Source organism: Rana temporaria, chromosome 3 (genome assembly GCF_905171775.1).
Source record: "Rana temporaria chromosome 3, aRanTem1.1, whole genome shotgun sequence".
Taxonomy (NCBI): Eukaryota; Metazoa; Chordata; class Amphibia; order Anura; family Ranidae; genus Rana; species Rana temporaria.
Window position 1 is genome coordinate 135,646,507 of NC_053491.1, and position 24,611 is coordinate 135,671,117.

The following is a 24,611-nucleotide window of genomic DNA, read 5'->3' on the forward strand; positions in this document are numbered from 1 at the left end:
GTCCGATAAATCGCTGATTTAGTAGTAGAAAAAAAAAAAAAAAATTATAAAAATGTAATAAAACTATCCCGTATTTTGTAAACGCTATGAATTTTGCACAAACCAACCGATAAACGCTTATTGCGTTTTTTTTTACCAAAAATATGTAGAAGAATACGTATCGGCCTAAACTGAGGGAAATTTTTTTTTTATATATATATATTTTTGGGGGATATTTATTATAGCAAAAAGTAAAAAATATTGAATTTTTTTCAAAATTGTCGCTCTATTTTTGTTTATAACACAAAAAATAAAAACCGCCGAGGTGATCAAATACCACCAAAAGAAAGCTCTATTTGTGGGAAAAAAAGGACGCCAATTTTGTTTGGGAGCCACGTCGCACGACCGCGCAATTGTCAGTTAAAGTGACGCAGTGCCCAATCGCAAGGGGCCTGGTCCTTTACCTGCATTTTGGTCCGGGGCTTAAGTGGTAAAAAGAAGCATACTAATCATTTTACCCATAGTTCTGTAAAAACATGACATTTTAATGCATAGACCAAACATAAAAATCAAGATAAATTCATAACGTGAGCAACATTTAACAAAGCAATTAAAATCTGAAAAAAATGCAAGGTTTATTAGGAATCACTAGCAACACAGTTATACATGAGAAAATCAAGGTACCCATGTAGAACACTGACCAGCTTGTGTAATATATTACAAAACACAGGTTTTCCTTTCTTTTACAGGTATGCATCTGATTTTCTAGGTACTTTAAATTAAAAAAATAAAATCATCCAAGGCACAAAGAATTCAGTTGTAACCTTAATCAATCACCATGAATTCATTCCATATAGTGAAGTACAAAAACTTTAATGAAGAAGGTAACAAGTACAATTAATTTATACATGTTCTGGACAACACAAAGGTTACTGGTGAATTTCAGGTAAATATGAAGCAACACAAGTTTGATGAGATTGTCTAACAGTGAAGCCAGCAGTCAACTCACAGTGAGGTATAGGTGTGAAAAACTGTCTCTATGCAGGTTTTTAGTACCTACGAGTAAATCAGAATGTCTGAAAAGTTTTGAGGTTTGTTTTTAAAACCCAATTTTAAAAAAAAAAAGGCAACAGGAACTTTTTTTTTTCTCTCTTTAATTCCAAGGAGGGCCTACAACATCACACCACCCCTGAAATTTACAATGGTGAAGGAATGATCGGATTTTAAGACAACAGTGACAGTGAGGCAATTGCAAAGACAGCATCACACATTAAAATGGAATATCATGGAACGTCATCTGGCTGCACGGTTTAATGGAAAGGCTCAGGTGGACTAAAATGTAGTACATACGTGGAATTAAATTAATGCCAGACTGACTCATCTATACAAAGTACTGCCATGGTCAGCATGCCAAGAACAGGATTGTTCCAACAAGAATAAAGTTATCAATCTCAAAAAAATTATTTTTTTTGTTTGCATTTCAATAGCCCACAAAAAAAAATGTTCTAGACGAACACCTGGAAAAAATCTATTTACAAATAAAAGATTTGTTGATTTTAAAATGTATAAAAAATGCAATTTTGGCACCACCTGTAAGGCAATGCACAAGATAACTATTAGATAATAAAAATGCACAGTGAAGGCTCAGGCCGACAGGATGATTCTGTGTTACATGCCCTGGGGTTGTGCAACTTTAAGGTGTTCAGATTGCATTATGCTTCATTTATATATATATCTATCTTACAGGCTTGCAAGGAAACGTTGCAGAACACAGAATAAGGCAGCATGCATGCTTAAAAAGGGAAAAAAATAAAATATACATTATTTCTTTAAATAACCTAACCAGGCGAGGAAAGAAAAAAGGTAATGTCCTCTAAAAGCATTTCATAAAACAGAGGATTTTTTTTTTTAGAACAAATCAAATTATTAAAATATTCTGTTCAATGTCTGTACAAATAACATTCCTACAATTACAGTATACATACAATCAAGATACCTTCTCCATTGTGTGGCCTAGTAGCAGTTACTTTATTTATTTTTTTGAAAATTTACAAGACATGAACATAAATAAAGCTAATAAAACTGGCAAGTACAGTACTGGTCCGCTGTTCATTAAGAGTCTTAAACCACTCCAAAAGCCATCAAGCTATAACAGGGTGAAGTCAAATGCAATCTGAAAAGAAAAAAGGAAGACACTGAATATTAGTCAACCCCATATACAAAGCCTATGGCACTTTGTTTACAATTGACTATAGAGCAAGGAGCTAGCAATAAAGGGCCAGATTCACAAAAGAGAAACGACGGCGTATCTCCTGATACGCCGTCGTATCTCTGAGATACGATTGTCGTATCTATGCGACTGATTCATAGAATCAGTTACGCATAGATAGCCCTAAGATCCGACAGGTGTAACTGTGTTACACCGTCGGATCTTAGGCTGCAATTCTAGGCCGGCCGCTAGGTGGCGATTCCATTGCGGTCGGCGTAGAATATGCAAATGACTAGTTACGGCGATTCACGAACGTCCGCTTTGCCCGTCGATCTAAATGTACGTTGTTTCCGTAGCGATGCGTCGCGTAAAACTAAGTATGCCCTCTAGGTGGTCTAAGCAATGTTAAGTATGGCCGTCGTTCCCGTGTCGAAATTTTAAATTTCACGTCGTTTGCGCAAGTCGTCCGTGAATGGCGCTGAATGCCATTTACGTTAACGTTGAAACCAATGACGTCCTTGCGACGTCATTTAGCGCAATGCACGTCAGGTAATTTGACGGACGAAGCATGCGCAGTACGTTCGGCGGGCTTGCGCCGAGCGGATTTACGTTACACCGCCGCAAGTTTACAGGTAAGTGCTTTGTGAATCAGGCACTTACGCTGTAAACCTGCGGCGGTGTAACGTAAATGGGATACGTTACGCCGCCGCTGCGCAACGTATTTGTCTATGAATCTGGCCCAAAGCATTTATCTAGGGCAGGGATATGCAATTAGCGGATCTCCAGCTGTTGCAGAACTACAAGTCCCATGAGGCATAGCAAGACTCTGGCAGCCACAAGCATGACACCCAGAGGCAGAAGCATGATGGGACTTGTAGTTTTGCAACAGTTGGAGGTCCGCTAATTGCAAATCCCTGATCTAGGGTAATAAGTGTTTTGTGCAACTTTAAAAAAAGAAGAAAATTGCTAATACACAGCAGCAGCATTTATTTCACTGTAGGTCTACCATTTATCGAGGAACTGCAGTCTGCTCAAATAATTTGTAATAAAAACATCTTTACCATTCTTAAGCTTCCCTCCAACCAATTTGCATATTATTTTATATATACTGTGGTTCTGTACTTGTCAAATATGCTGCAGAAATCTCCCACCACAGAGTCTGGCTGCAACCATTTTAACTGTGGGCAGCTGAAGCTGCTGCCCGATTACTTCCTGGATTTACACAGAGGCACACCTCCAGCTCCCCACATCCCCCCTCATCCCCTCAGAGAGTGAGAGAGAGTGCTGTGCATGATGTCATACGCCTAGGTTAATGACCAGAAAAGAAATGGGAAGTGTTTACTGGCAGAAAAAAAATGTTTTACTAAAGTTAAAACAAAAAGGCAGAAGATTTAAAAGATGGAACGATGAAAAAAATGGCTGAAGGTCCGCTTTAACAATCCGTCCTTAACTTTGTGCACAAGAGTAAAACAAATTAAGCCCAAGCTTAATTTTGCAACTTTGACATGTGTTAGTAACCTGTATATTTCTTGCTACTACCATAACCTACCACCAAAGAACAACCCAAAATATTGCAGCAATACCACATGTGTATGTTAGTTTTTGTTTGTACCCGTAGTACAGCCCAGAAACAATAGCGCACATTTTGCTTTTTTTTTTTTTTAAATCCTACCTAAAGCACACGACACAAGTGAAAAAAAAAACAAAAAAAAACGCACACCTGTCCAAAAAATACTGACCCTGACCCAAAAACTAACCCTGGGGCTGACGTAGATCTAGTTTTTTTTTTTTATTAAATATTCACACACACACGCACATATGTCGTCAATTCACAGAAGACACAGGGGCGGGCTTCACTGTGACTGATCACTATAACAGCCAGAGGCTATCACAGCAATCGGGTGACCCAGAATTGGACGCTCCTGTTCCTGCTCGTTAGAACGGGGACTGGAGCTCTCGGCGAGACCCCAGTCTCTGTGCTGGAAACGTGTCATAGGGAGATGCACAAAAAATGCAGTCCCACAAAAAAAAGCCCAGTCCAGTGAGGCTGCATATTTGCGTTCGGTCAGCGTGAAAGGGTTAGTTATAGTAGTAAACATTTTTTTTTATTGCAAAAACATTTCATACTGGTTTGCTCTGTGCAGTGGTTTTGCACAGAGCAGCCCTGACCCTCCACTTTTTGGGATCCCCACTGTTGTTTCTTGCTCCTCCTCTTCAGCAAGCACCCCATAGAAAGCTGCTGCCCTGTCTGCATTTATACACAGACGGAGGGGCTCAGCCGTGTTCACTCTGAGAATATGATTGACAGCAGTGGGAGACTATGGCTCCCGCTGTTCTCAATATGCCCTACGAGAAAGAAGAGAACAGAGAGCCGCTGCGCTCGTATACAGCGATGGATCAAAAATCAGGCTAAGGCAAGTAGATGGGGTGAGGGGGAGATCCTCCAGCAGAGAAGTTTTTTCCCCTAATGTATAGAATGTAACCAGGTAAAAAAAAAAAAAACTAAAAAAACCTTAAAGCATTAGATGCTTTCACATTGAAGCGGTGCGCTAGCAGGAGCGCACCAAAAGTCCTGCTAGCCGCATCTTTACCGCTGTATAGGAGCGTTGTGTTCACCGCTCCTATACCGCGCCTTCCCATTGAAATCAATGGGAAAGCGCAGTAATACCGCGGTAATACCGCCCGAAACGCGGGCGGTATTAACCCTTTTTCGGCCGCTAGCGGGAGTTAAAACCTCACCGCTAGCGCCCGAATATCGCAGTAAATACGACAGTAAATACGGCGTTGCGGGCGGTATTACCGCGCTTTCCCATTAATTTCAATGGGAAGGCGCGGTATAGGAGCGGTGAACACACCGCTCCTATACCGCGGTAAAGATGCGGCTACCAGGACTTTTAGTGCGCTCCTGCTAGCGCACCGCTTCAATGTGAAAGCCTTCGGGCTTTCACATTGAACACTGCAGGGCATGATTTTTCATGCGGTATAGCAGCGCTATTTTTAGCGCTGTACCGCATGAAAAACGCCCCAGTGTGCAAGGGGCCTTAAACAGCATTTTGCTTTATACACCAAATATTAAAGTATAAATAAATAAATTTGTAAAACTTCAAAGTATTTACTTACCATGTAATTACAAGTTTTAGAAAAGGCCACAGTCTTTGAGATTGTTTTTTATGATGACATCAGTTACTGCATCAAATACAAACTGCACGTTCTTGGTATCTGTTGCACATGTAAAATGGGTATAAATTTCCTTTGTGTCCTTTCTTTTGTTAAGGTCTTCAAACTGACACTGAATATATGCAGCTGCTTCTTCGTAAGTGTTTGAACCTAAATAATAAGAAAAAGTATAAATAAAAAGAGTATAAATAAATGTTATAGAAACTTTTTTTTAAAGTAGTATTCCAGCATTCGGTTCACTAAGTGGCAGGTGTGGAAATCATTGGGTTATCGGTTCAAGTCTCCTCCCCAGGCCAATCAGAGGAAGCCTTGGATTCACTTCTTCTGACTGATGGAGAAGCACAGCAGGCGGGAAATTGAACATATGGCAACTGCTTACCGTAAAGTAGCTAATTGCCAATACTTCTAAAGTGCATACATTGCCTGCATTAGTGGAAATAGTTTTCTTGTGCAAGCTTGGCCTAAATAAACTAAAGTGAACTGAAAGCTTGACTTCGGTGTTAGCCCCTTGCTTGCCAAGGTACATTCTATATACATTCTTGTAATTAAGGGATTAAAGCTCACCACTTCTGCTGCAAGCCTGGTTATTCATTTTTCAAGCAGGCAAGGGGCTTTAAGGCATAAGCGATCTGGGTGGCTATTTTTACGGGGCTCTGAAGGTTGCACCATTACGGGGTTCTGAAGGTTGCACCATTACGGGGCTCTGAAGGTTGCACCATTACGGGGCTCTGAAGGTTGCACCATTACGGGGCTCTGAAGGTTGCACCATTACGGGGCTCTGAAGGTTGCACCATTACGGGGCTCTGAAGGTTGCACCATTTAGAGAGGTCCACAACAGCAAGTGCACCGATTGCATGACTGCAGATGTGTGCTAGAAAACACAAGGCTAGTGTGCCAATTCTGGATCGTCGCAGTTTCCTTTTTTCACAGAACTTTATTAAAAGGTCAAAAATAACGGTTCAATAAAATTCAATTCACCGTAGTGGTTTGCATTGCAACTCGCCACAAGTAATGCATTGCATGTTTTTTAGCACACACCAAAGAAAACTGAAATTGAAGACCAGCGTTCTCGTCTTGTCTATGTGTAAGGGTGAAGGTGGAAATAGCCGACAGTAGTCACAAGGCATCAGGTTTGAAAAGGCCTTTAAAATGATGACATACGTTTATAAGAATGCATATCAACACATGTATGTCATTGACACTGTGAATGGGGCCTTACTTGTACAAATTCAGGCAAATCTAAAACTAGTGATGATTGAGTCAGGATGATCATAAATTCACCAGTCTGCACCAAGGGAACTTGTTACCAAGGAAACTGATCTATGGTGTGCATAGTGAACTCTGTAGTCCACAGGATAATACCAAAGCGACATGCCAAAGATGGAGGCTACATGCAGCCTTTATGATGGCAGCCTTCATGATTGCAGAAACTGAATTTTCTTTAGAATGACTGGCACCTGCAGATATCTTTGAGGATTGCTGAAGCACTGTTGCTGTTACTGCCAATAGAATTAATGTTATTAGACTTCTGACCTCAACTAAAAACACCACATTGCAAACAATAGCTTATTCTCATTTGTTAACAACCAAGCAAAATTATAGTGAAAAATTATTATATATGCACATATGCCCACCAATGATCTATGATGCTAGACAGCTTTGTTGTACCCATATTCTCTACTAAAAAATCAACAGTCTAGAACCTTTATTGAATTAGTTCAGTGATTAAACCCCCCCTACCGCTATTAACAGCAAAATGCATTTTCTAAAATGGTTTTGAAAACCACAAAAAGATGTAAATCGTTTTGACAAACCTCTATATCCACACAGATTTTTTTTACAGATAGATTTCAGAACATTCAGCACTGTAGTATTACAGAAACCCCCCCCCCCAGGTATTTGAGTTATCAGCTCCCAAATACAGTGGAATCTCGGATTACGAGCATAATTTGTTCCAGGAGAATGCTTGTAATCCAAAGCACTCGCATATCAAAGCGAGTTTCCCCATAGAAGTCAATGGAAACTTAGATAATTCGTTCCACATTGACTTTTATTGCATGCAATACCACATGTGGCCAGAGGTGGGGGGCACCGGAGAAACTCGGAAATACTCTGAGACCGTTCGGAAAGACTCAGGAACTGAGTATTTATGAACGGCTCAGAGTGTCACTGGTGCCCCCACACCTCTGGCCAAAATAGGTACTACAGCACACCGCAGAGGCTTGAACCCTGCTAGTTTTGCAAGACACTCGCAAACTGAGTAAGGATTTAAAAGAATAAAAAATAATGGCTCATCTTGCGAAACGCTCGTTTAACGCGCTACTCACAATCCGAGGTTCCACTGTACACCATCTAGTAGAGCAAATTCAAGATGATCCTAGTGCTACCAATACTATACACCCTCTTTTCACCACAGACTAACAAAATATGTGCTTTATGTCTTGAGGGCAAATTTGTTAAATGGCATATAAAAAAATAAAATTGTACATCTTTTGAATACATGCAGACCTCACCATGTTTTATCCATTTAAACACGCTACATGTACAGAAAAATAAGTGTTGGTGTCTGCTGGCCAATTTATATACCGGTCAGAAGCGAGTTCATAAATCTGTCAGTGTTGAGAACAGAGGTTGGTGTGTCCATTCTGATCTCCTTCATTCGTGGGCTCCCTCTCCTCCCCAGCCACAGCGCCCATCATGCCAACAAGCGCTTGGTCTAGGAGCTTTGTTGTAAGGGCCCATTCACACCTGAGCTTTTGTAGCCTGAAGCTACAAAATGCTAGAGAGGAAAAAATCCATTATTCCCTATGGAGATGGTTCACATCTCCACTCCAAAACGCCCGAAGCCGAACGCCTGAAGCTCAAACAAGTTCTGGACCCTTTTTTGTCACTCGAATTGGGCCGATTTGGGCGTTTTTGAACGGTTGTATTCCCATAGAAACGAATGGAAATGCTCGATTCAAGCGTCTAGCGCGACAACGAGCGTTTCTATGGGCGTTTTGACGCTTTAATCTGTTCTGTGAAATAGAATATTCACCCAGGAAGAAGATAAAAAAAAAATCTACAAACATAGCAATAAGTGATGAAAGAGATAATTGTTCCTAGTGGCTAAAATAAAAAACGACGAAGTTCAAAAACGTCGGACAACGCTGTATGCAAACGCGCGAAAACGTGCGAATAAACGCCGGAAAAAACGATGCGCTCAGGTGTGAATGGGGCCCAAGGGTGTGTAGAGCAGAGTGACTAATTCTCCACTATTGATTCTAAAAGTACATCACATGGTAGCAGGCGGACTATTAGACTTAATAAAGTCCAATTGCGGCATTTGAATTCCATGCACCATCAATCAAAAGTCATTTTTCATGGCCGAAGGCAGTTTACAAACATAACCGCTTGATCATGGCAACGTTTTTAAATTGTTATGAAATAACAAAAAAAAACCTCTACAGATACTCCTCTCTTAACCACTTCCAGACCCTGCACTGTATATATATGTCCTAATTTTAAAGATGGATATCTCGGTAACGGCAGCAGCTGCTGCCACAGCCGAGGTATCCATCTTTAGTGCTAAGGATCCTGTACATGATAACAGCGGTCTTCGCGGCGGATTCGCCGCGAGATTGCCGTTATCGGTGGCGGGAGAGGGCCCCCCCTCCCGCCGCTTACCGTTGCCGTCGGTAGCGGCGGAGGCGATCGGGTCTGTTCGGCAGCTGACTGGGGTTGCGAGTGAGGGAAAAATGTCCTTCACCCGTCCCCATAGCTCTGCTGGGCGGAAGTGACGTCAAAACGTCAGTCCCGCCCAGCGTCTTAAAGAAACATTTTTTTTTTCTTGCATTTTAGTCTAAATATGAGATCTGAGGTCTTTTTGACCCCAGATCTCATATTTAAGAGGACCTGTCATGCTTTTTTCTATTACAAGGGATGTTTACATTCCTTATAATAGGAATAAAAGTGATCACATTTTTTTTTCAGTGTAAAAAGTAATAAAATAAATAAAAATAAATAAGAAAACAAAAAAAATATTTTTTAAAGCGCCCCGTCCCAACGAGATCGCGCGCAGAAGCGAACGCATACGCAAGTAGCGCCTGCATATGAAATCGGTGTTCAAATCACACAAGTGAGGTATCGCCGCGATCGTTGGAGCGAGAGCAATAATTCTAGCTCTAGACCTCCTCTGTAACTAAAAAAATGCAACCTATAGAATTTTTTAAACGTCGCCTATCGAGATTTTTAAGGGTAAAAGTTTGACGCCATGCCACGAGCGGGCGCAATTTTTAAGCGTGACATGTTGGGTATCATTTTACTCGGCGTAACATTATCTTTCACAATATATAAAAAAATTGGGCCAAATTTATTGTTGTCTTATCTTTTAATTCAAAAAATTGAATTTTTTCCAAAAAAAAGTGCGCTTATAAGACCGCTGCGCAAATACGGTGTGACAAAAAGTATTGCAATGACCACCATTTTATTCTCTAGGGTGTTAGAAAAAAATATATATAATGTTTGGGGGTTTTAAGTAATTTTCTAGCAGAAAAAACTGTTTTAGTCTTGCAAACACCAAATCTGAAAAACACCCAAGGTCCTTAAGTGGTTAACGACCAGGACGTTTAACTAATTGGTTGTTAAAACAAGGAATCACAAGTACGGTATTTATTGGCATATAACACTTTTTTTACCCTGTAAATAGAGGGTAAACTGTGCTGCGTGTTATACGCAGGGAGCTGTTGAAAGTTTTTTTCCCCCTGAAATCATTATTCTAAAGCATTCTTAACTACTGTATTTTGTAAAAAAAAAGGGTCTAAAACACAAAACTCCAACTCAATAGCGTTATTTTAATTTGCAAAGTACAAAACAAAAATTCTGTACTGTACAATACAATGATGTACAAGCGTGTTAGGGTGAGGAATGCTGGTCGTAAGTTAAACGAGGAATATCTGTAATGCATTTTTTAATTCTAGAGAAGTAATGTTATTTACCTGCATATTCAGGATAGCAGATTGTCAGAGGACTCCTCTTAATTTTCTCCTCGAACAGATCCTTCTTATTTAGGAATAGAATAATGGAGGTGTCCGTAAACCACTTATTATTGCAGATGCTGTCAAATAATTTCATGCTTTCATGCATTCGGTTCTGAAGAAAGGGCAAACAAAATAAATTATAGCCGTTAATATGAACCTTCAAAATAAACACTGATCCTTCCAGTACATTATGAAGACAATACTTTATTTTTTAAGATAAATACTGGTTGTCTAAACTTTAGACAACCAGTATTTATCTTAAAAAATAAAGTATTGTCAAAATTGTACTTTAGACTCTAAATTACAATTTTAAAATATGGGTTTACCATGAGACTTTTTTTTCTTTTAACCAATCACTGGACATTTAATTTTTTTTTTAAAAAAGTTGACGGATCTTCCATTCTCATTGAGGGAAAGGGTGGTACTTCTGTGATAGAGTTGATAAAATTATTTGATGTTAGCTCTCCCTTTTAAACACTCAAATATTGTTACTCTTTTCTTTTTTATTACTGTATTTTCCGGCGTAAAAGATGACTTTCTGGATGCAAAAACATGCATCCAGAGTCGGGGGTCGTCTTATACGCCGGGGACGGTCTCCGTGCTGCCAGCGTCAATGATTTAAAAGACGCTCCTTCACCTCAGAGTGTTCTATGATAGACGGAACACAAATCTTCCCAGCAGCGCCTCTGTTCTGTGTTCCTCCTATCACAGATGCCTTCTCATCCTCGGACGGAACACAGAACAGAGGCGCTGCTGGGAAGATTTGTGTTCCGCCTAACACAGGCCAGTCTGAGGAGAAGGCGCAGCTTTCAAATCATTGACGCTCGCGCTCGCAGCACTGAGACTGTCACCGCCTGCAAAAAAGTGAGTGTTTGCAGTGATTGCACGGGGGGGCAAGTTCAGGCACAGAGAGGGGCAAGTTCAGGCACAGAGAGGGGCAAGTGATGGCACAGAGAGGGGCAAGTGATGGCACAGAGAGGGGCAAGTGATGGCACAGAGAGGGACAAGTGATGGCACAGAGAGGGACAAGTAATGTAATGGCACAGTGAGGAATGTAATGGCACAGTGAGATTTGAAAAAGCCTGTTTCTGTCAGCGGTTCTGGCTCCCCCTCAGCTTCCAGAAAGACTAGTAGGAAGGGGGTAGTCTTATACAGTGAGTATATCCCAAAACCAAAAAAAATTCCTGGAAAATTAGGGGGTCGTCTTATACGCCGGAAAATACGGTACTTTTATTATTTATTTTCTTTCTTGTTGCTGTGTATGTGTGTATGTCTTAGTGATCATGTGAGAAACGGTAGCATTTTCCTTGACTAAAAACATGACAGAGGTATTCATCCCTCCCGCCGCCTATGAGAACGATCAGGCGGCTGAACTGCCACTATGATCGTTCTTATGGTGCGCAGAATCGCCGGCTAAAAAGAAGGATATCTGGATATCTGAATGAGGCCTGTAGCTGCAGGCATCATACCCAAACCCATACTCTTAAGATATACATCATTCAATTTAAGTAACCAAAAAAAAAAAAAAAACACATGAATATGTCTTGAGGCAGCTGCAGGAAAAACATTCAGCAACATGAATACATAAGTTGCCTTAATGTGGAGATACGACTACAGAAAAAGAGGTGGAATATCTCGCATCTATCCAGATATCACCTTGTGCAAATGTAACCTTTATACTCACCATCTCTTCATCTTCGGCCAGAACCAAGTCATAATCACTCAGGGCTACGCAGAAAATGATTGCCGTAACTCCCTCAAAGCAATGAATCCACTTTTTCCTTTCAGATCTTTGACCGCCAACATCAAACATCCTGGGAGAGAAGTGAGAAGATAAACGATCAGAAAGACAGTTTCCATGCGTTGGAGACTGAACTAGTTTCTAAGCTCTAAACCTAAATAACTTCCACTACGCCAAGTACCAGCCAATGACTATCAGCTACATTTTGATCAGCTTTTTCCTGAATTATAAAAGGCATACTAATTTTAAACTGGACATGTCAACATTAAATTGTTTATTAAGATAGAAATACATATTTGCTATTTTTCTTACTTTTTTCCTGTAATTGATTAATTCTATGTGTTAAAAGTAGCTAAATGCATCCAGAGCATTACAATTAATGGCATAAGAGACACGTGCAGCTAATGTCAAGTTAGCAAATCTTAAATGGTTTCCTATGTAAAAATATAATGGAAGAACAGCTCTTGGTGCCTTCAGTAACCAGAGACCCGATTCTTCCACTGCACAAATGGGAGTCTGATCATTGCTCTGAGCAACATGGACTGAAGTCTTGAAACAGACACAGGCCACATCAGGTAAGTGGCATTTAAATGTAAAAAGTCATGCAGGTAGATTTAATGATGACAGGTCCATTAGTAACAGAAACACATACATATACTAGATATGGCAGCAATGACTAAGGGTACAGGAAAAAAATCAAGATTTTTTTTTTTTTTTTTTCATTTTTACATTTTAAAAGTCTAAGGCAAAGCACAAGTTGCATTGGAAAAGAAAATCATACTTTTAAAACTGGAGAATGTTAGGCTAAGGAAGAGAGAAATCAAGAGTGACTACATCACAAAAATAGTACATAACTTATTACACAGAATGTTAGTGAAGAATACAGTACTATATTCAGATATGTGCAGGCTTTGTGTAGGGTCGAAACAACTAATCGATTATGAAATGAATCGATTACAATTTTCATAATCGATTAAATCGGCCAGTAACATAATGGGGTTAAAACAACAAAAATTAGCCCTTTATAGTACAAAAAAGCAAATCGCTACTGTAAATATTACTTTCACTGTCCCACAGTAAAAAAAATGAACCCCTTACAGTAGCAATTATTTGCTCTTTTTGTACTTATTTTTGTTTTTTTAACCCCATTAGGTTACTAAACATCTCAGGCCTGGGTCACACCTCCGTCTTTTAGTGCTTTTTGCAGAAACACACTACAGTTCATTTACATGTTTTCCTATGGGACACGTTCACATCCATGATTTTTTTTTCAGCTGCTGCGTATTTGGAAAGGGCAAGGACTTTTTAATGCAAAATGGTGCTTTTTTTTTTTTTTTTTTGGTTCAATATACTTCAATGGAGAAGCTGAAGAAAAGCATGTAATGTGTTTTTGTGGCAATTTGTGTTTTGTAACCTGCCCAACAAGAAATTGGGCCAAAAAAAATATACCATATTTTCCGGCGAATAAGACTTCTTTCTGGATGCAAAAAAATGTATCCAAAGTCGGGGGTCGTCTTATACGCCGGGTACGGTCTTCATGCTGCGAGAGCGTCAATGATTTAAAAGACGCTCCTTCTCCTCAGTGTGTTCTGTGATAGGAGGAACACAAATCTTCCCAGCAGCGCCTCTGTTCTGTGTTCCTCCCATCACAGATGCCTTCTCATCCTCGGACGAGATGAGAAGACGTCCGTGATCGGCGAAACACAGAACAGAGGCATTGCTGGGAAGTTTTGTGTTCCGCCTAACACAGGACAGTCTGAGGAGAAGGCGCATCGTTTAAATCATTGACGCGCAGCACGGAGACTGTCACCGCACCACCTGAAGTCTATTCAGAAAAAAAGTGAGTGATGGCACTGTTTGCAGTGATTGCACTGGGGGGGCAAGCTCAGGCACAGAGAGGGGGCAAGCTCAGGCACAGAGAGGGGGCAAGTGATGGCACAGTGAGGGGGCAAGTGATGGCACAGTCGGGGCATGTAATGTAATGGCACAGTGAGGAATGTAATGTAATGGCACAGTGAGGAATGTAATGTAATGGCACAGTGAGCTTCCAGAAAGACTAGTAAGAAGGGGGTAGTCTTATACAGCGAGTATATCCCAAAACCAAATTTTTTCCTGGAAAATTAGGGGGTCGTCTTATACGCCCAGTCTTATACGGTATATATATTTTTTTTTAAGGCTATTATCCGATTAATCGAAACAATAAATCGGCCAACCAATTTGATTACGAAAATAATCAGTAGTTGCAGCCCTAGTTTTGTGTAATCTGACTGCAGAGTGATCTTCTAAACAGATTTATACAAACCATTATGCCGCGTACACACGGCCGTTTTTCGGCATGAAAGCGCTCGTTCAGGTAAAACTACCATTCATAATGGAGTAAGCACATTCATCACGCTGTAACAGACAAAAAAGCTCAAATCGTCTTTTGCTAACAAGGAATCAGCTAAAAGCAGCCCAAAGGCGAATAGAACTTCCCCTTCAGAGTGCCGTCGCACGTGTTGTACGTCACCGCGCTTTGTTTATCATTTTTCCAAAACGATGGTGTGTGGGCAACGTCGTGTTTAATGATGGAAAACCAAAAAAAAACAAAAAACGACCGTGTGTACGCGGCATTATTGTCCATACAACTTCAGAAGACAACTATCTGGATGGCACAGAACTCTGCTGTGAGGCCAACTCATAATGCTAGCTGGCAGAATAAGCTGCAGGAACGCATTGCACAAAAGGGGGTTGGGATGGGGTTTTCCAACTCTTTCCTGGCTCTGAACTTCTGGGGCTACAATGGTTAACAGCTTCGGGTCTTTAGGCAAAACAGCAGTGCAGTTTGTCTGATAGGGGTACACCCCTTGCTTCCTCCTCCAATGAGAAACGTTATTTCATTGATTGCACTGTTTGTAACATCATCTGTAAAAAACCCGAGAGCCTGATCGGTCACAGGATTCTTTCCTCCAATTACAGATTGTGTTACAAGCAGTGTAATCAATGAGAGTTCTGTTCTGCATGAAATTAACCACATGGTCAGATCACCACCACTGAGCTTCTAACATTAAAGTGATTATAAATGTAACTTAAAAAAAAAAAAAAAAAAACATCGATCACTTGCCTGCTCTGTGCAATGGCTGTGCACAGAGCTGGCCCAATCCCCCTCATCTAAGGTCACCTTTTGGTGCTCCTGGCTTCTCCCCCCATCAAGTGCACCAAAGCAAGCCGCTTGGTATGGGGGAATCGTGCAGGTTTGTGCCCACGCTGAACTGTGTACATCCATAGACACACACACACACGCGTTTATTTATTTTTTAAAGAACACCACACTTCTTTACCCACCTGATGACCAGGCCTTTTCTAGAACCTTTTGTTTACAAGTTTAAAGTAGTAATTATTTTTTTTGCAAAAAACAAAAACAAACCAAGAACAACCAAAAATTATATTTTTTTTAGCAGAGACCCTAGAGAATAAAATGGTGATCATTACAATATTTTATGTCACACTGTATTTGCACAGCGTTCTTTCAATTGCAATTTTTGGGGGGAAAAAATACACTTTCATGAATTAAAAACAAAAACACAGAATAGTTACACCAATTTATTTAATAATTTGAAAGAGGATGTTACACTGAATAGTTACCTAACCTATCATGCTTTAAAATTGCGCACACTTGTGGAATGGCGACAAACTACGATACTTAAAGATCTAACATTTTTTTACAGGTTACCCGTTTAGTTACAAAGGTCTTGCGCTAAAAGAATAGCTCTCGCTCCAACGATCGCAGCGATACCTCACATATATGGAACACAATTTACATATGCGGGTTCGCTTCTGGGCGCAATCTGAGACAAAGTATTTAAGCCACTGGATCACAGCGACAGCCAGGCAACTAGAATTTTCAGAAGGAGAGATCCGAAATGGCAGACTGCATAGTCGCCAAGTACAGGTTTCCTTTAAAGCGATTCTGTGATTTGACTACACATATCCTCAATACCTAGATGCTATGTATTTCCCTTGGATCCAATGGCTAAACAGGGTACATGCTGCGGAGGAGTGACCAATTAAAGCAAAATCAGTTTATTTCCCCTGAATGGCTAAAACACACGTTTGCACCATTTTCTAGAGTGACCTAAACGGTTTTGTCAATTACTTGACAGGATAAGCGAACACATGTTCAGATTTATTTTACTGTGACCCAAAAAATATTTATTGTATTTTTGTATTTATTTCTTTGCTTTAAAAGTAAATGGCTTTTGCGTAAAAGCCCATTACATTCTTAGTCCGTATGTAATGACTATGACGCCATTTGTTAATACAGTGTACAGAACGCACAATTAAATGACCACCAAGAAAAGCCACAGCTATTCCAGAATGCATTCAGTGGTTTTTCACTACCTCTTCATTAAAATAAAAGCAGCACTAAAACAGATGCTTGAAATAAATCGGCTTGAGTTTACAGAAATGTAAATCCTGAACTGTACAGGACCTTCCAAAAAAACAGCTTCTGCAAAACTGAGCCTTTGCTATTGTTAACAAAATCCCTTGCTCACTGGCTCCCATAGACTGGCTATACATTACACAAATTGTATTCAATTTCCTTTAGATTTATCTTTAACTATGTAGTACAAGGGCCTGCCCGACGATTGCATCCAAAATAAAAGTGTTTAGGTTCAGCCTCATTATATATTGGTTTTGGTAAATCTAAAGGAAAAATTGTACAAGAAAATTGTATAATGAATGAATGGCCAACCTTAAAAGGGGTTTGTACAATTAAATATCATTACTGTCTTGTACAGAAGCACAATGACGTATGGCACTCATAGTACAGGTCTGTATTTTCAAACAGGATCAGTTTGCAATAAACTTCCCCAATGGACTGCCTCTTGTAAACAACTTCTAGCATGCTGTTCTCCAGTTAGTGCTTTTTTTTGGGGGGGGGGGGGGTTCACCTTTTATAACACCCATATTCAGGGTGTAACACACCCGGCCCACCTTTCCCGTTATGACAGCGAGCGGAGGTCTTCACCCACTCGCATCATTCACAGTATTCTGTGAAGGGGAAAACTACAAGTAACCACAGCCTTTGTGGCTGCTGGCTTTGGTTCCCAATGAACTACCAGAGTTTTGGAGTGCTCTAGTAATTCATTGAGTCTTCCTAGATTTGATAGCAAGGTACTTAGACTGCCTAGGAAAAGCCTTATTTAAATCCAGCAATGCTAGAGGAATTCAAAAGCAATACAGGGGAGGAACAACATATATTACAGATATTGCACTCATCAGAAAAGCGTGCACAAATAATTATTTAATTTAAATAAATCCAATCTAGGGTGCCAGCTGCCACTTAAACGACCCAAAACGCTGCATATTTAGGCCCCTTGCAAGTGGGGGCGCCTAGTTGCTGTGTGTCCCTCCCAGAATTCTAGTGTGCCTGGGAAGGAGGGATGCAGTGTTATATTTCTGATGGCGGTGCCCTGTTGAGAAATGCCCCCTATCGAAAAATGCCTGGCCAGAAATGCGCATGCGCAGAACAGAACCTCAGCACAGCTGAGTTTACGATCAGCTGTTGTCTCACGTTGCCGAGGCACGTTTATGTAGGAGAGGGGCGGATTTTTAAATAATGGGCACTGATGGAGGCGGAATTTTTATTGATGGCCAAACAAATCTACAGAATAAATCTTTATCTACTATTCATTATGTACGCTTGCGGGGCGTGTTTAGTCAGTTGAAGGGTGGCGTTTTCTATATTAAAGATTTATTTTCCAGCTTTGTTTGGCCATCATAAAAAATTCCACCCCCAGCACTACCCATCATTTAAAAATTCACCCCTTTGTGTAAATATCCGCACTCTCCTACATGATTGTGCCTCAGACTCGCGACACAACAGCTGATCGCCAACTCGGCTCCGTGCGGTGCATGCGCAGTTTTACCCGGGCACTATCCGATAGCCGACAGAACACCGGCAACCTATCAAAGTCTATGGGAGGCTGCAACTGGACAGAGCTGAACGCTGTAGTGAACAGTACTCATGTTTAGGACTATGCGTTGCCCAGAAGGCATTCGCCCTTGAACGCACAGGGCCCCAAACGCTTTGATAGGCAGTGTGGCTGGATGCAGAGCCTGTGCCTCCCGGGCACACAAACACAGGGAGGGACACACAGCAGCTAGGCATGCAAGGGGCTTCAGGCATACTATACACAGATATACAGCAAGGAAAAGATACATATAAAAATGTAATGTGTGTGTAAAATTATATATAATCGATTCACTACACAATAAGGTGGATTATTAAATAGCCATTACATTTAGAATATATGTAAAAGGAAACTGTTGATCTTGATAAAAAATGACTATAAAAAGACTTACTTGAAATGAAGGTCTTTGAATGTAAAATGTGTTTCCACTATACCGGTAGTTTTTACTCTAGTTCTGAGAACATCCTGCTGAGTGGGTATATAACTGTTCTGTGCTATTCTGTCCAAATCATTGAGGTAACTGTAAATAAAGAATGAAGAGAAGGTTGAGTCATTCTGCTCTGTGGATCTGATATGAGAGGTTTTGCTGCATTATCAGAATTCTTATATTTTCACACTTTACATTTTACAAAAGCAGACAGAAGAACAGCAGGGAGAGAAGTGGGTCCATCATTTTCAAAAAGTACATCAGCAAATCTTTAACCAGCTAGAATACCCATTGTCCCCCACAGACAAGAGAACAGTTGCCAATCTGGTGATTTTACGTCCAGTCCGAGAAGCGTTCACATGAAGACATCTACCAGCCCACATTTCTCAGGGAAGGGACAAGAATCCGGCATTGATCCTCCAAGATATGGCCATGCCCAAGGCCTCTTGTACACGGTGCTCATGTTTGAGCATCAACATTTCTGGACATACGGTAATTTCAGCCATTTGTGTTGCACGCAGGGGTCGACAAATCCCGGGCGCCAGGTCGCCATGGCGACTAGAAATAGGGTCCTGGCGACTTGGCTTGTGAGCTGGCACCATCTGGTGGTGAGCCGTTGGTATTACAAGTTATTACCACCAGATGTGTAAGCTGGCGCTATCTGGTGGTGGCCGTTGTTATTACAAGTTAAGCATTACAAGTTAAACAGCAATTCTAATGTAATTTTTCACTATTTTCACTGCCATCTTCTTCCCTCTAATTAGAACCCCCAAACATTATATATATTTTTTATCCTAACACCCTAGAGAATAAAATGGCGATCGTTGCAATACTTTCTGTCATGCCGTATTTGCGCAGCGGTCTTGCAAGCGCACTTTTTTTGGGAAAAAATTACACTTTTTTTAATTAAAAAATAAGACAACAGTAAAATTATCCCCATTTTTTTTAATATTATGAAAGAAAATGTTACGCCAAGTAAATTGATACCCAACATGTCACGCTTCAAAATTACGTCCGCTCGTGGAATGGCGTCAAACTTTTACCCTTTAAAATCTCCATAGGCGACGTTTAAAAAACTCTACAGGTTGCATGTTTTGAGTTAGAGGAGGTCTAGGGCTAGAATTATTGCTCTCGCTCTACCAATCGCGGCGATACCTTACATGTGTGGTTTGAACACCGTTTACATGTGCGGTCGCTGCTCACGTATGTGTTCGCTTCTGCGCGCAAGCTCGTCGCGACGGGGCGCGTTTTCTGGCTCCTAACTTTTTTAGCTGGCTCCTAGATTCCAAGCAAATTTGTCAACCCCTGGTTGCACGTATTCCTTCACGATTCATTCCTAGGCAAAACCATTAACCACTTGGGCCTTTGGAAGATTCCCCCCCCCCCCCTTCATGACCAGGCCATTTTGCGCTATAAACCAATTTAAAAATAAGAAAAAAATACTACATTTTACACTTTCTGCTACAAAACAAAAAATATTATTTTTTTCATAAATCTACACCAATATGTATTCCGCTACATCTTTTTGGTAAACAAAAAAGCGTATATATGGATTGGTTTGCGCCAAAAAGTTATAGCGTCTACAAATTATGTGATATTTTTATTTATCATTTTCTTATATTACTAGTAATGGCAGCAATCAGCGACTTATAGTGGGACTGTAATATTGCAGCGTACAAGTTGGACACTGACTGACAGCTTTTGGGGACCAGTGCCATTGTTACAGTGATCAGTGCTAAAAAAAATATGCACCATCACTGTACTAATGACACTGCATGGGAAGGGGTTATCAAAGGGTTAACTGTGTGCCTACCCAGTGTTTGTGCACCGTGTGGCAGGTGTTTTTACTAGGGGCAAGCATGGATCCATTTCACTGCTTTGCAGGAACACAGGATCCATGCCCTCCCTACTGACAGAACGGCGATCTGTCTTGTAATGAACAATCCACAGGTGCCAGCAGACAGAGTCCATGGTACCCATGAATGGGCCCTCGCTGTGTGCGATCACAGTGGGAGCACCCACGCGTCCTTGCTGGAAGAACCGGATCACGTGCACAGGTGCCGCCCTTTAGCCATGGGGCAGACCTGAACTGGTTAATATTTATGCTCATATGCGTGTATTTTGTTGCGCTTTTGCATGCACCAGCACAGAATACGGACAGTGAACCCAGAGATTTTTTTTTTTTTTTAACTACTCAATAGGCAGTGCTTGTTTACAGGCGCATGGTAAACATTGGGCTGCATTTTTTTTTCTCTAAAAAGGATGTACTGAGCTTTTTCAAGGTGCAGTGTGCAAAAAGACTAAAGCCTCGTACACACGATCAGATTTTAAGCCAGGAATTGTGTGCCGACAGCCTGTTGACGGAAGATCCGACCGTTTGTATGCTCCATCGGACAATTGTCAGATCTTGGCGGACAAATGTTGGATGGCAGGCTTTAACATTTTCCAGTCTGTTGTCGGATTTTCCGATCATGTGTACACAAGTCTGTTGGACAAAAGTCCAAAGTACAAACACGCATGCTCAGAAAAAAAATCTCACTAGACACATTAGCAGAAGGTGTCCAAAGGGTGGTGCTAAAGATGAAAAACCACACAGTAGGTCTAGTACGTCACTACGTTCGCATTTTTTTTAGTCGACAATTGTGTACAGTCGACAAAAATCTGACACACTGTGCAGTTACCAGTGTTTCTCCTCATGGATACATGAAGGTAACTGAAAACAGTAGTGTTCAGTGTGTCATGACAACACCAGAACTCTGCATGTCTCTGCCTTCTAGAGAGGTGCAATATTATGCGACATGTTTCCTGATCGAAAATCTCTCTTGTGCCTTCCCTCTGCATGGATATAAACTTCCTGGGTCAACAATAAGCTGTCAAACACGGTTCATGGTCAGCTTGATGGTCTTCTCACATTTTTGAGTATACAGGTGAAACTCGAAAAATTAGAATATCGTGCAAAAGTTTATTTATTTCACTAATGCAACTTAAAAGGCGAAACAAATATATGAGACTCATTACATGCAAAGCAAGATAGTTCAAGCCGTGATATGTCATAATTGTGATGATTATGGCTTACAGCTCATGAAAACTCCAATTCCACAATCTCAGAAAATTATAATATTTCATGCAATCAATAAAACAAGGATTGTACATAGAACAATATCGGACCTCTGAAAAGTATAAGCATGTATATGTACTCAGTACTTGGTTTGGGCCCCTTTTGCAGCAAATACTGCCTCAATGCGGCGTGGCATGGAAGTTTGAGAAAGTTTTACATCAGGATCTCAAATTTTCTTGCCACTACAGTCAAAATGAGTGTCAATCTGACCACTATGCAGGAGTAGCTGCAGGGCCCCTGTAACGGAACGTCCCACACTCCGCTTGAGTGCTTCCGTCATATACCACTTCCTATCAGTCTGGATATAGATATCAGATATTCCAGCTGCTCACAAGCACACAACAAGCCGATGCTCATTTGTCTGCTGAACATGGAGTATAGAACCAATAATACAACCTTATATACAGTTAGAGGAGGTAACCAGAACATAAATTAACATGAGCTAATTAACTAATCATTTACCCAGGCTAGGTGACTCATAGATATGACCTTTCAGAGTAGACGTCACGTCTCCTGCTATACAATACACATCATAAGTGTAAACACAGGACATCTTCACACAATAGCAGGGTCAATTAGCACAGATAACAGATGGCTGGAGGTGGACATTAGCATCTAACAGTAGGTGTCCCAACAGTATGAATGAGTCACTCTTACAATTAACCCGTTGAGTTCAGAATCAACAAACAGTAAATAGTTTGTTACAGATATCCTGGAATATATTGTGGATAATAATTACATAATAATCCCATCTCAGATAGTCCAAGATATAATTTCTCAGTCATCCTATGCCCCTAGTGGACATGGGATGATTTTAGACATAAGAGGGTCTGGGGATGTCCCGGGTGAGTCTGTCACAGCCCCGATTGCAGACCATGTGTGTTCTGCAGTTGTTTAAAGCAGAGCTTCACCCAAAAGGGGAAGCTCCACTTGTCTGCCGCCTCCTCTTCCTCCTCCACTGACACATTTGGAACCTTTTTTTTGGAGGGGGGGGGGGTGGTTTTGACAGGTACCTGCTCATACCGTCTGGCCAAGTTGGCCATGGTAAAATGAGCAGGAGGTTCGGCTCCCCTCCCCCCCAGCAACTGGTCCATTCACATAGCGCGATTCGAGCATGAACATGAGGAAACCATCCCTTAGCCAAGATGACGGCACCAGCACCTGAGAGCCGATTCAAGAGCCAAGGACACAGCTTGATGCCTGTAGAGGTAACAGCCCTAAAAGTAGAAGTCAGCAGCTAAAGCAGAACTCCACTTTAAGCATGACTGTCAAATATTGATGTGCTACTGCATCTATACAGCCACTACATTCACTTATATTAGTTGCCTGCATGCAGCTTGGGTGGATGCAGATGTCTAAACAAAAGAAGCCTGCACGAGGAACATGTGCTAGCTACTGTCTGAACAATAAATACAATAATTTTTTTAAAGAGCAACGACCAGAGTGCGGATCATCTTTTCCTCACTGTCTGATAGAGCTGCACAATTAATCGTTATCTCGATCCAACCCCCCTGACAATCTCCATTCTTTCATAAAACAAGTGGAGAGACTTTATCTGCTCACTCAGCTTTTAAAAACAAAATATCTGGGCAGTCTGCCAAGTTCTTAACAGGAAACATTGTAACTAATGCTTCCTTCTTAGATCAAAGGGATACACTTCTTTGTGTGTAAACTGTAAAGAAAGCAATCCTGGCAGTCTGCCAAGTTTGTAACAACATGAAACATTGTAACTTACTTCCTTCTTAGAGCAAACTTCTGTGTGTAAATGCAAGAAGTTTAACCACTTAAAGTCCAAATAGTTTTCTGACACTTGTTTAAGTTAAAATCAATATGTTTGTTGCTAGGAAAATTATAATTATAATATAATTACAAACATAATATATATATATCTCAATATCAGAGACCACCTAGGGAATAAAATGGCAATTGCTGCAATATTTTATGTCACACTGTATTTGCCCAGTGGTCTTTCAAATGCAATTTTTTGGGGAAAAAATACACTTCAATAAATAATGATAATAATAACAATAACAACAAATCAGTAAAGTTAGCCCAATTTTTTTTTTGTTTTAATGTGAAAGATGTTACGCCGCAAGAATCGTGAGAGAATCGTGATCCATCTTCTATACAAAAAAAATCGTGATTTTCATTTTAGCCAGAATCGTGCAGTTCTACTGTCTGAACAAGGCCTTACCAATCACCCAAAATAAGAAATAATAATAAGCATTGGTTCTCATTTATGACAAAAATTTGAACAAAACAACGGCTAATAATGGAGTATGCATCTCCTAGATGAAGCTAAACGAACACAAAGTTAGGTTTAATATTTCCCCAACACTAGGTCAGTTTTCCTCAACATCCTTGAAATGACTAAAATAAAAATGGGAAAATTTAAATGGTCAAAAAGGAGACTTGCGTAGGTTCTCTTGATGGAACATTCCAGGTTTGTAAAGATTAAATTAAATGTAATTCCTGTAAACCTTCTATTCTTGTATAGCTGAAGAGAGACAAGCCGAACCCTGAGCAATAAATATTTTAATAAATGTCAAGATTAATTCCCAGAAAATGAAGACACAACAAGGGTTTCTCTTGCTTCCTTTCAAAGATGGTCCTTCTTATACATTGTTTAAATACTTCTCTGCATATTTTTAGAAGCAGTAAATAGTGCATCATGCTTCAGTCATAGGAATAATTACGTTACAGAAATAAAACAGTGGGTGGACAGAGCTCAGCAGCTATTTAAAACTGCCTCCTTCTCTCCCCAGCTTTGTTTTTTCCGCCATCATTTCGGTGGACTCCTAGAAGATTACACAGAGCTGGTATGTCAAGTTCAGAGCTAAGTGGTTTTTCTAATAAAAAACAGATGATGCCAGCTCATCGAAACTATAAATATACTGACAGGATACATTCGTCATTATCCAGCCAAAAATACACAGCTGTACCAAAGGGCCAATCACCCGATAAAAATAAAAGTACATTTCAACG

General features: G+C 40.5%; 1 protein-coding gene across 1 annotated transcript in view; it reads right to left on the reverse strand.

Moving 5' to 3' along the window:
• Positions 1-589: 589 nt before the first annotated feature.
• Positions 590-24,611, reverse strand: part of LOC120931739 (guanine nucleotide-binding protein G(i) subunit alpha-1) — a 107,523-nt gene continuing 83,501 nt past the window's right edge. Inside the window, exons 5-9 of the mRNA XM_040343455.1 lie at positions 18,473-18,601; positions 12,068-12,197; positions 10,342-10,495; positions 5,309-5,515; positions 590-2,152 (exon numbers count right to left, since the gene is read on the reverse strand). Of these exons, the coding sequence (XP_040199389.1) occupies positions 5,325-5,515; positions 10,342-10,495; positions 12,068-12,197; positions 18,473-18,601 (604 nt within the window). The 3' untranslated portion in view covers positions 590-2,152; positions 5,309-5,324. The remainder of the gene's footprint in view (positions 2,153-5,308; positions 5,516-10,341; positions 10,496-12,067; positions 12,198-18,472; positions 18,602-24,611) is intronic.